The 12355-nt window shown below is 45.7% G+C and overlaps 1 protein-coding gene across 2 annotated transcripts in view; it reads left to right on the forward strand.

The window, feature by feature from the left end:
* CHP1 (calcineurin like EF-hand protein 1) overlaps positions 1-12355 on the forward strand; it is a 58209-nt gene that overhangs the window by 4857 nt on the left and 40997 nt on the right. For both annotated transcript variants that reach the window (XM_089310110.1, XM_051822078.3), the window contains one exon: positions 8203-8275. Coding sequence is in view for 1 of the 2 variants with exons in the window: in XM_051822078.3 (XP_051678038.1) it covers positions 8203-8275 (73 nt within the window). In the remaining variant the exon portion in view is untranslated. The remainder of the gene's footprint in view (positions 1-8202; positions 8276-12355) is intronic.

Raw genomic sequence — 12355 nt, forward strand, 5'->3', positions numbered from 1 at the left:
CTCTGCCTGTCAAAAATTAAAAAAAAAAAAAAAAAAAAAAATTAGGTATGGATGTTTGGTGTGTCAGTTAAGACTCCAGTTGGGATGCCCATATCAGAGTGCTTGGGTTTGAGTACCAGCTCCATTCCTGATTCCAGCTTCCTGCTAACGTGCATTCTGGGAGGCAGCAGGTGATGACTCAGGTAATTGCGTCCCTGCCATCCAGGCCCGAAACGCAGACTGAGTTCCCAGTTTCTGGCTTTGACTTGGCCCAGCCCCAGCTATTGTGGGCATTTTTGCAAGTGAACCAGCAGTTCTTTCTCTATCAGTCTCTGTTTATCTGTCTTCAAATAAATAAAATAAATACAAAACTTAAACACTTGCAGGTGCCAGTGCACTGTGGTTCAGTGGATTAAGCCACAGCCTGCAGTGCCAGCACCTGATATGGGCAGCAGTTTGAATCCTAGCCGCTCCACTTCTGATCCAGCTCCCTACTAAAGCTCCTGGGAAAGCAGCAGAGGGTGGACCAAGTTCTTGGGCCCCTGCTTCCAAATGGGAGACCCTAAAGAAGCTTCTGGCTTCTGGCTCCTGGCTCCAGCCTGGCCTGGTCCTGGGTGTTCTGACCATCTGGGGAGTGAACCAGCAGATAGAAACTCTCTCTCTCTCTCTCTTTCTGCTGTAACTACCTTTCAAATAAATGAATATTTAAAAAAAATTTTTTTTTTCTGACAGGCAGAGTGGACAGTGAGAGAGAGAGACAGAGAGAAAGGTCTTCCTTTGCCGTTGGTTCACCCCCCAATGGCCACTGCGGCTGGCGCGCTGTGGCCGGCGCACCATGCTGATCCGATGGCAGGAGCCAGGTACTTCTCCAGGTCTCCCATGGGGTGCAGGGCCCAAGCACTTGGGCCATCCTCCACTGCACTCCCTGGCCACAGTAGAGAGCTGGCCTGAAAGAGGGGCAACCGGGACAGAATCCGGCGCCCGGACCGGGACTAGAACCCGGTGTGCCGGCGCCGCAAGGCGGAGGATTAGCCCAGTGAGCCGCGGCGCTGGCCAAAAACATTCTTTTTTTAAAAAATATTTATTTGAGAAGTAGGGTTACAGTGAGAGGGAGAAACAGAGAGAAAGGTCTTCCATCTGCTGGTTCACTCCCCAAATGGCCGCGATGACCAGAGCTGGGCTGATCCAAAGCCGGGAGCCAGGAGCTTCTTCCAGGTCTCCCACGTGGGTGCAGGGGCCCAAGGACTTGAGCCATCTTCCACTGCTTTCCCAGGCCACAGCAGAGAGCTAGATTGGAAGAGAAGCAGTGGGACTAGAACCAGTGCCCATATGGGATGCTGAGATGCAGGCGCCAAAAGTGGAGGATTGGTAACCTGTGCCACAGCACTGGCCCCAAAAAAACGACTTTTTTTTTTTAAAGATTTATTTATTTATTTGAAAAGCAGAGAGGCAGAGGCAGAGAAGAGAGAGAGGTCTTCCATCTGCTGGTCACTCCTCAGATGGCTGCAACGGCTGGAGCTGCGCCAACCCGAAACCAGGAGCCTGGAGCTTCCTCCGGGTCTCCCACACAGGTTCAGGGGCCCAAGGACTTGGGCCATCTTCTGCTTTCCCAGGTGTTAGCAATGAGCTGGATTGGCAGTAGAGCAGCCGGGACTTGAACCGGCGTCCATATGGAATGCAGGCACTATAGGTGGTGGCTTTAACCACTAATCCACAGCGCCATTCCCAAAACCCACTTTTAAAAATCAGAAATGCTGATGATTCTAAGCAGTTTAAGAAAATACCTAAGCAGGCCGGCGCCGCGGCTCAATAGGCTAATCCTCTGCCTGCGGCGCTGATACACTGGGTTCTAGGCCCTGTTGGGGCGCTGGATTCTGTCCCGGTTGCTCCTCTTCCAGTCCAGCTCTCTGCTGTGGCCTGGGAAGGCAGTGGAGGATGGCCCAAGTGCTTGGGCCCTGCACCCGCATGGGAGACCAGGAGAAGCACCTGGCTCCTTGCTTCCGATCAGCGCGGTGCAGTCCGCTGATCCAAATCAGTGGCCATTGGAGGATGAACCAACGAAAAAGGAAGACCTTTCTCTCTGTCTCTCTCTCTCACTGTCCACTTTGCCTGTTCCCCCCCCCCCCCAAAAAAAAAGAAAGAAAGAAAATACCTAAGCAACACTTATTGGCATAAAACATTTGCTGTATTTTCTTCATTTTACTACCTTCTTTCACACTTTATATTTTTATTAATTAAAGCGCAAATGAATAAAAGATGTAATTGAAGGAAGGTCACAAATATCCTGGGTGTTTCTTTAGTCTCCCCAGTGAACTGTACAGTTCACTTAACTGTACTGATGACCTGACTGTGTGAATTATTTAAAATCTCATCTATGAGAAACAGTTCACGCAACTAAATAGTAATGAATGCAGACTGGTTTATTTTTAGTCTCTACTTTCTGGTGTGTGTCATGTGGTTTGGAGACAGTGTTGAACAGGTTTAGGAAGTAAGTTGTACAGCCTGGTGAGGGTTTGTTTGCTTGAAAGGGTGTAGTGATGATAGAATGGGTGTGGGTTTCTCCGTAGTTCTAACAAAGAGCACAGCTTTGGCAAAGGCAATTGCTTGAGAACAACTTCCTGAGACAGAACGTAGTGAGGTTCAACCTTGAACTGCTTCTGCCTCCAAATGGAGGACCTCATCTAGGCCCTTCCCCTCTATGCTTCCGTGTCTGAAGGTTCTGTGACTGCTGATGACCCTGCTGTCTTTTCTGTCTTCTTTTGTAGTGGAAATGCACACATAATACCTGGAGCTCCTTTGGAGTTAAGCGATTTTTAAACCCTGAGCATTTCTAGTTATGGTCCAAATTTTTATTCTCATTTGCTGCCAGAAAGGGACAAGGAGCAACCAAGTGTCTTATCTGAGAATAAGGTTCTGAGGGAGGGAGATCCTATGAACATATTTTGGAAGAGAAAGGTGGTCCTGAGCATAGAGTTTTTTACTCATTTAGAAGATAGTTGGACCTGGGCAGCAGCTGCAAAGGTAAAAGCTAAGTTCTCTGCTTTGAAGGGGTGAGGAAAAAATACAAAATCTATACCACAAAATTGTGGTAAAGCATTACATACAGCAAACATTGTTATGGAAGGGAAGGAACAAATAGATAATTGAGAGAAGGCAAACTGTGAATTGAATTTTTCAGATTAGGTTTTCCCCCAAACTATTCGTAATGAAAACTTTGAAAAATATACAGAAAATTTAAAGAATAGTGAACACTCATATATAGTCCACCTTAACCCAGCAGTTAACATTTTGCTTTCTTTATATTTTTTGACAGACTATTTGAAAATTGCATTTAGAGGTCCTCTGGTGCCCCTGAATCCTTCTGCATGTATCTCCTGAGAATGGGGACTTTTTCCTGCATAACCACATACTATTTTCACACCTAACTAGACAATAATTCTATTCTCTACATTGAGTCCGTATTGAGATTTCCTCAATTATTTGAAGGTAGATTTTGTTTGTTTTCTATAATGTCTTTAAGTCTCTTCCAATCCCCAAGAGAAGCCAGCTGTTGAAGTTCTCAGGTAGGGGGAGATGTTGGGGTGTGGAGGGTTCAGGAGGGATAGTTTAAGGTGCAGGCTTCATTGTTGTAATCTTTCATCTAGTGCTACCTTTGGTTGTAGTTATATGCTTTACCTAGGTTACTAGTCTGTTGTTCTGCATTACGATTAAGAATTAAGGCGGGCCGGCGCCGTGGCTCAATAGGCTAATCCTCCGCCTTGCGGCGCCAGCACACTGGGTTCTAGTCCCGGTCAGGGCGCTGGATTCTGTCCCAGTTGCCCCTCTTCCAGGCCAGCTCTCTGCTGTGGCCAGGGAAGGCAGTGGAGGATGGCCCAAGTGCTTGGGCCCTGCACCCCATGGGAGACCAGGAGAAGTACCTGGCTCCTGCCATCGGATCAGCGCTGTGCGCCGGCTGCGGCAGCCATTGGAGGGTGAACCAACGGCAAAGGAAGACCTTTCTCTCTGTCTCTCTCTCTCTCACTATCCACTCTGCCTGTCAAAAAAAAAAAAAAATTATGGTGAAGACAAATTAATTTTTGCTCTATTTTTCTTCTCTCTGCCATTCCTCCTTAGTGCTTTGCACATCTCTGAAACACCACCCTCCTCTGAGCAGGAGTGTTAATAGTGAGAAAGGTTTTTAGTCAAGAGATTGAGTCTTTAGAGTTGTCTTTCAACAATATAAAATAATTCCCCACCAGTGAAAACAATACAACTTACTTCAAGACAAGTTCATATGTAAATAGTCTTTTTTTTTTCTTTTAAGATTTATTTATTTATTGATTTGAAAGGCAGAGTTAGAGAGAGGCAGAGGCACAGAAAGAGAGAGTCTTCTATCTGCCGGTTCACTCCTCCAGATGGTAGCAATGGCCAGAGCTGAGCCCATCGAAAGCCAGGAGCCTGGAGCTTCATCCAGGTCTCCCACATGGGTGCAGGGGCCCAAGGACTTGGGCTGTCTTCTGCTGCTTTCCCAAGCCATAGCAGAGAGCTGGGTCGGAAGTGGAGCAGCCAGGACTTCAACTGGTGCCCATATGGGATGCTGGAACTGCAGGCTGCAGCTTTCCCCACTGTGCCACAGCACCAGCCCGCATAAATAGTCTTTACTGAGAGTTAATATCAACTCCTTAGACTTCCTTAGGGTTACTGAGAATGGTGCAGGTTTTGACACCTGCCTTGCTACTTTATAGTTGCCATCAGGTAAGACTAGTTTACTAGAAACACCCTGCCTTCAGCTGTGGCAATTCTAGGGCCTCTCTGCACAAGGGTTATGTAGTTCCCTTTCTGTGTGGATTGGGGTGGTTCTGTGCTCTGCCCTTGAAGGTGGCCTTATATGGGGATTCTTGATTATAGTGGGTTTAACAACTAAAAGCTTTCCCTCCTCTCTTTGTTAACAAAACTCTTTATAACAATGTCAATTATAATTAGGTCTGGAGTTCAAGAAGTGGGCTCAGGTATGACTATATTGGGTATGTTAGAAGTTTTTTTTTTTTTTTTTTTTTTTTTTTTTTTTTTTTTTTAGTTTGACAGATAGAGTTAGTGAGAAAGAGAGACAGAGAGAAAAGTCTTCCTTCCGTTGGCTCACCCCCCAAATGGCCACCACGACCGGAACTGCGCCAATCTGAAGCCAAGAGCCAGGTGCTTCCTGGTCTCCCATGTGGGTGCAGGCACCCAAGCACTTGGGCCATCTTCCACTGCCTTCCTGGGCCACAGCAGAGAGCTGGACTGGAAGAGGAGCTACTGGGACTAGAGCCCGGTGCCCATATGGGATGCCGGCGCCACAGGCAGAGGATTTATCAAGTGAGCTATGTTGCCAGCCCCAAAAGTGGATATTTGATTGTACATTTCTCCATGGTTTTCCATATACCCTCTTAAACATATTGGTAAATTATGAATTCAAGTATAAACTGATTTTTTTTCTGAAATATAGGATATAGTGCCACACCAGTACTTGCTGAGGAGTTTGAAAAAATTATCATACTCTAAAAAGATTTCAGTGTCCAGTTATTTTATTTTATTTCATTATTTATTTATTTGAAATAGTTATACAGAGAGAGAAGAGGCAGAGAGAGAGAGAGAGAGAGAGATCGATCTTCCACTGCTGGTTCACTCCCCAAGTGGCCACAACGGCTAGAGCTGCACCGATTCAAAGCCAGGAGCCAGGAGCTTCCTCCAGGTCTTCCACGCAGGTGCAGGGGCCCAAGGACCTGGGCCATCTTCTTTTTTTAAAGATTTATTTATTTATTTTGAAAGTCAAAGTTACAGAGAGAGAAGGAGAAGCAGAGAGAGAGTCTTTCATCTGCTGGTTCACTCTCCGATTGGCCACAATGGCCGGAGCTGCGCCAGTCCGAAGCCAAGAGCCAGGAGCTTCTGGGTCTCCCACATGGGTGCAGGGGCACAAGGACCTGGACCATCTTCTTCTGCTTTCCCAGACCATAGAGCAGAGAACTGGATCGGAAGTAGAGCAGCCAGGTCTTGAACTTGCGCCCATGTGGGATGCCAGCACTGCAGGCAGTGGCTTACCTGCTATGCCACAGCCCTGGCGCCTTGGGCCATCTTCTATTGCTTTCCCAGGCCATAAGAGAAAGTTGGATCGGAATTCAAGTTGGGACTTGAATCGGTGCCCGTATGGGATGCCAGTGCTGCAGGTGGTGGCTATATCTGCTAAGCCACTGCCCCTGCCCCACCCAGTTCTTTTAGATGATGATCTAGATTAGAAAGATACCTGATGGCACATGATTTAGCTGGAAGCCTTGGACTAGATAATATTCCTTCCAATTTCAAATTTTTCTAGATGGTTGTATATATAAATTGCTATGTGTACATACTTATATTTACACATAGGGAATTTCTAGGATTTACAAGAAATCAGTGATACAAGTGTACTTCAAAAGAATTCATCGGAAAAGGAATTAAGAGAGAGTTTATTTTGATACAGAAAATTGAAATCTGTGCTTGAGTCGTCTTCAAAAAGTTTATGAGAAATGTATATTATAAAAAAACTGGGGGGGGCTGGTATTGTGGCACAGTAGGTAAAGCCGCCATCTACAATGCTGGCATCCTATTTGGGTGCCGGTTCATGTCCCAGCTGCTCTGCTTTTGATTCAGCTCCCTGGTAATAGCCTGGGAAAGCAGCAGAGAATGGTCCAACTTCTTGGGCCCCTGCTACCCACGCGAGAGACCTGAATGAAGCTCTTGGCTCCCGGCTTCAGCCACTTAGGCCATCTGGAGAGTGAACCAGTGGATGGAAGATATCTGTCTCTCTTCCTCTCTCTGTAACTCTGACTTTTAAATAAATAAATCTTAAAGAATAAATAAAGAGAAACCAAACTATGGGTGTGGACATGTTTTTTCTTCTATGATCACTCAGCCACCTGCTGCCCATCCCCCCGCTTACTTCCAGTCTGCCAGGAGTGTAAACTGTTCTCCAGAAATGGCTTTTGCATTTTCGAAGTTATGTTGTGTACTTGCACTTATTACCAGATTTTTAGTTGTCAGCTTATCCCTGAGTTTATGGAATTAATCCAAAATGAGGAGCAAAATATCTTTCTTGCAGGTGTCATCTGATGGTAGCATGACCATTTTATAAATTTCTTAATTTCCTTCCATGGAGCAATTCCTTTCCTGGAAACTCAGTGGATCTCCTGGAATCACAGGAAAGAGGCTGGTCTGAGGCTGTGGTTATCCTTTGCCCAAAGGTCAGTCCTGAGGGAAAAAAGAGGCCTTTAGAGCTTAATGCAGAAGTAAACTAGATTTTTTGTTTGTTTTAAAGATTTATTTGAAAGAGTTGCAGATAAAGAGGGAGAGATAGAGAGAGAGGTCTTCCATTTTCCAGTTCACTCCATACGTGGCCACCACAGCCATAGCCGGGCCAGGCTGAAGCCAGGAACTTCATCTGGGTCTTCCACCTGGGTGGTAGGCCCAAACACCTGGACCACCTTCCGCTGCTTTTCCCAGGCCATTAGCAGGGAGCTGGATTGGAAGTGGAGCAACCTGGACTAGAACAGTACCTGCTGTGTGCCACACGCTAGCCCCAGGTTTTTTATTTTTTAAGGTTTTATTTATTTTAAAAGCAGAGAATGAGAGAGATCTTCCATCTGCTGATTCAAATAGCTGCAATAGCCAGGGCTGGGCCAGGCAGAAGCTAGAAGCTAGAAGCCTGGAACGTAGTCCACGGCTACCCTGTGGGTGGCAGGGACCAAGTAATTGAGCCATCATCAGCTGCCTCCCAAGGTGCACACTAGCAGGAATGTGGATGGGAAGTGGAATAACCAGGACTTGAATGAGGCACTCTGATTTGAGGTGCAGGTGTCCCAAGTGGCAGCTTAACTGTGGATGAAAATACTTGTTCCCCAGAGCATGTGTTACATAGCCATACTCAGAGCTTTAAAGTGTGGAAGTTGCACCAGGTTCATTTTAAACTCAATTTGGCTTTCTTTTGTTAAATATTAACCACCTGATGTTTATCACAGTCTTAATTAAGCCTAAACTTCATTCTTGAGTTAATTTCAGTTGCTCTTGATTTAATTTATTTTCTAGCTCTCACCATTCTTGAGCTTTTAAACTTTCTGCTTTGACACTCTAGAGATGACCTGGAGTTGTGACAGCTCACTTTTGACAGTGGACTGCTGGTTCAGTGGGAGTGGAGCTCTACTCACCCAGCTTGGACTAATTTTATGCTCTTTGTAGTTTCCCACAGTCAGATCACTCGCCTCTACAGCCGGTTCACCAGCCTGGACAAAGGAGAGAATGGGACTCTCAGGTAGGCAGTTTCTTTCTTTCTTTTCCTCACAGAGAGTAGAAGTTCTGGCAATGTCTGAATAGCCACCTTTATTCCGTGGGTGTCCAGCATGTTGCAGGCCGGGGCCATTTTGTCACTGGATTTTTGAGTGCCACTGAGCCACAAGGGATTTAAATAAGCAGAACAGTGGCACTAAGTTTGTCACTAGGTGCTTGCTGCTTTGTTCCAGCTCCTCTTAGTTGAGGAGGCCATTGTTTTGGTCCGGGGAACGTACTTTTGGGGTTTTAGCTCACTTGTTCTCTTGCATTTTCCCACAGCCCTTTTCCAAACATTGGCTTTCGTGAAGAGGACCCAAAGAAATCCCAAGTGGTTTTGTCTTCTCTCTTGTCCCAGGCTATTCCATGATCCTGATGTAAATCACTTTATGCATTTTTAAATTTCGAAAATGTATTTATTTTGAGAGGCCAAGAAACCAACAGAGGGGGAGGAGGAGAGAGAGAGTGAGAGCGAGAGAGCAAGCAAGCAAGTGTGAGTGAGAGCACTCCCATCACTGGTTCACTACCTAAATGCCCTCAACAGCCAGAAGCTGAGACTGGTGGCCGGGAACTCAAGCCTTTTCTCCCACTTGGGTGACATGAACCAAACTGTTTTTCAAATGTCTCCTTATCACTGCCCTCACCCTAACTTCTATTAGCAACCTTGCCCAGACCGTGGTTCCTCAAGCTTTAATTGGCTGGCAGGTAATGAAGCTGTTTGGCTTTCTGGTGGCTGGCATGTAGAGGATTCGGGCTTCATTGGAAGGCCTGTAGCACAGGTGTGGACTGTATCATCAATGGGGAAGGAATGCAGTTGAGAAGCCTTTGAATGGAATCCTCAAGCAAGAGCAGCTGGAAAATGCTCGTAAATGCACAGGGCTGTATTTGTTCCCGATGGAAACCTGTCAGCACTGGAAGCTGAGACTGACTAAAATCATGCTGTATTAACCATTAAATCAATGCCTCTGGATACCTTCCATGAGCAAAAACCAGCCCAGGTGCTTTCTTTCCGTTTTGTCTTATTGTGGTAAAATACACATAACATAAGCAAGTCAGTGGCATTAGCTGCATTCACAGTATTCTACAACCATGGCCACACTCTAGTTTCAGATTTCCATCACCTATAATGGAAACTCTGTACCCATTAAGCACTGTCTTCCCATCCTGCCATTTTCTGAACTTCTACTAATCTACTTTTTGTCTCCCTCTGGACATTTTGTGTAAATGGAATCATACTGTTTGTGGCCTTCTCATGACTAGCTGCTTTCGCTTAACATGATGTTTTCAAGGTTCATCAGTGTTATAGCATATATTGATATTTCATTCCTTTTTATGGCTGAATAATATTCTATTGCATGGATATTCCATATTTTATTTGATCATTTGGACATTTGAATTCAGTGCTGTTTTGAACATTTCTGTATGAACATATGTTTTAATTTCTCTTGAACATATACTTAGGAATGGAATTTTGGATCAGATTCTGTGCTCAATGAGGAACCACTAAACTATTTTCCATGGTGGTTGGATCATTTCACATTTCCACAAGCAGTGTACAAGGCTGCCAGTTTCTCTGCATATTCACCAACACTTACTATCCTAGTTTTGATTCTAGTCATCCTGGTGGGTGTGAAGTTGTATACAATTGTGTGTGTGTTTTTTTTTAAGATTTATTTATTTATTTGAAAATAAGAGTTACACAGAGAGGAGAGGTAGAGAGAGAGAGAGAGAAGGGTCCTTTTATCCGATGGTTCACTCCCCAGTTGGCTGCAATGGCTGGAGCTGTGCTGATCCGAAGCCAGGAGCCAGGAGCTTCTTCCTGTCTCCCACATGGGTGCAGGGGCCCAAGGACTTGGGCCATCTTCTACTGCTTTCCCAGACCATAGCAGAGAGTTGGATTGGAAGTGGAGCAGCCAGGTCTCGAACCAGTGCCCAAATGGGATGCCGGTGCTTCAGGCCAGGGCATTAACCTCAGCGCCAGCCCCACCATTGTGGTTTTGATTTGCATTTCCCTGATAGCTAATGATGTTGAGCAACTTTTTGTAATCCTATTGACAATTTGTGTATCTTCTTTTTTTTTTTTTTTTTAAACATTTATTTATTTATTTGAAAGGCAAAGCTACAGAGAGGCAGAGGCAGAGAGAGAGAGAGAGGGAGGGAGGGAGGAGGGAGAGAGAGAGGTTCTCTATCTGCTGGTTTACTCCCCAGATGACTGCAATGGCTGAGCTACACTGATCCAAAGCCAGGAGGCAGGAGCTTCCTCTGAGTCTCCTAAGCGGGTGCAGGGGCCCAAGGATTTGGGCCATCTTTCACTGCTTTCCCAGGCCATAGCAGAGAGCTGAATCAGAACTGGAGTAGCTGGGACTCAAACTGTGCCCATATGGGATGCTGGCACTGCAGGCGGCGGCTTCACCTGCTAAGCTATAGTGCCAGTCCCTGTTTGTAAATCTTCTTTGGAGAAATGCCCATTTCAATCCTTTGTGTACTTTTTATTTTTTGTATTTTTAATTTGAGAATCAGAAAGACACAGAGACAGAGATTTCCCATCTTTGGTTCACTCCCCAAATGCCTGCAGCAGCCATTCCTGGGCCAGGCTGCAGCCAGGAGTCCTGAACTCAATCTGGAGCTCCCACTTAGGTGGCAGGAATCCAAGTACTTGAGCCATCACCCTGCCCTCCAGGGTGTACATTAGCAGGAACCTGGAATTGGAAGCAGAGCTGGGACTCTTAATTCAGTCATTCTGACATGGGATGTGAGTGTCCCATGAGGCAGTTGAACTGCTATGTCAAATGCCTGCCCCTGTGCACTTTTTTGGATCTAATTGTTGTTGAATTGTGGGAGTTCTTTATATCTTCTGCGTAGTAATCCTGTATCACATAACTGATTTGCAAATATTTTCTCCCATTCTGTGGATGGTCTCTTAACTCTTTTCATAGTATTCTTTGAAAAAATTTTTCATGTTGATGAAGTCCAATTTTTAAGATTTTGTCTTCAGGACCGGCGCCACGGCTCACTAGGCTAATCCTCCGCCTTGCGGCGCCGGCACACCGGGTTCTAGTCCCGGTCGGGGCACCGGATTCTGTCCCGGTTGCCCCTCTTCCAGGCCAGCTCTCTGCTGTGGCCAGGGAGTGCAGTGGAGGATGGCCCAGGTGCTTGGGCCCTGCACCCCATGGGAGACCAGGAAAAGCACCTGGCTCCTGGCTCCTGCCATTGGATCAGCGCGGTGCGCCGGCCGCAGCGCGCCAGCCGCGGCGGCCATTGGAGGGTGAACCAACGGCAAAGGAAGACCTTTCTCTCTGTCTCTCTCTCTCTCACTGTCCACTCTGCCTGTCAAAAAAAAAAAAAAAAGATTTTGTCTTCAGCTCTTATGCTTTTGGTGTCTTATCTAAGAAAACATTGCCTATCAAAGGTCCTGAATACTGTTTTCTTCTAAGAATTTTATAGTTTTTGGCTCTTAGATTTAGGACTTTGATTCATTTTGAGTATTTTCAAAAAGTTTATTTATTTTGGAAGAGTTACTGAGAGAGAAGGAAGGAAGCAGATCTTTCATCTGCTGGTTCACTCTCTAAATGGCTGCAATGGCCAGGGGTGGGCTGGGCTGAAACCAGGTGCCAAGAGTTTAATCTGGGTATCCTGTGTGGGTGGTAGAAGCCCAAACATTTGGGCCGTCTTCCACTGCTTTCCCAGGTACATTAGCAGGGAGCTGGATTGGAAGTGGACCAACCAAGGACATGAACTGGCACCTATACGGGATGCGAGCATCGCAGATAGTAGCTTTTCCCACTATGCTATGAGGCCAGCCCTTTCAGTTATTTTTTGTGTATGGAATGGCGTAAGAGTCCAGCTTAGTTTCTGTATGTGGGTATCTAGTTATCCTAGCATCATGGGTTGAAGAAATTAAAACTGTGAATTTATAATTGAAAAATAATCAGACTAGAAATCTGCACTTTTTTTTAAGGATTTATTTATTTTAAAGATTTATTTTTTATTTATTTGAAAGACAGAATTACAGAGAGAGGTAGAGGTTCACTCCCCCAAATGTCTGTAATATCCAGGACTAGGCCAG

Source organism: Oryctolagus cuniculus, chromosome 12 (assembly GCF_051225735.1).
Source record: "Oryctolagus cuniculus isolate XC-2025 breed Fujian yellow rabbit chromosome 12, ASM5122573v1, whole genome shotgun sequence".
Taxonomy (NCBI): Eukaryota; Metazoa; Chordata; class Mammalia; order Lagomorpha; family Leporidae; genus Oryctolagus; species Oryctolagus cuniculus.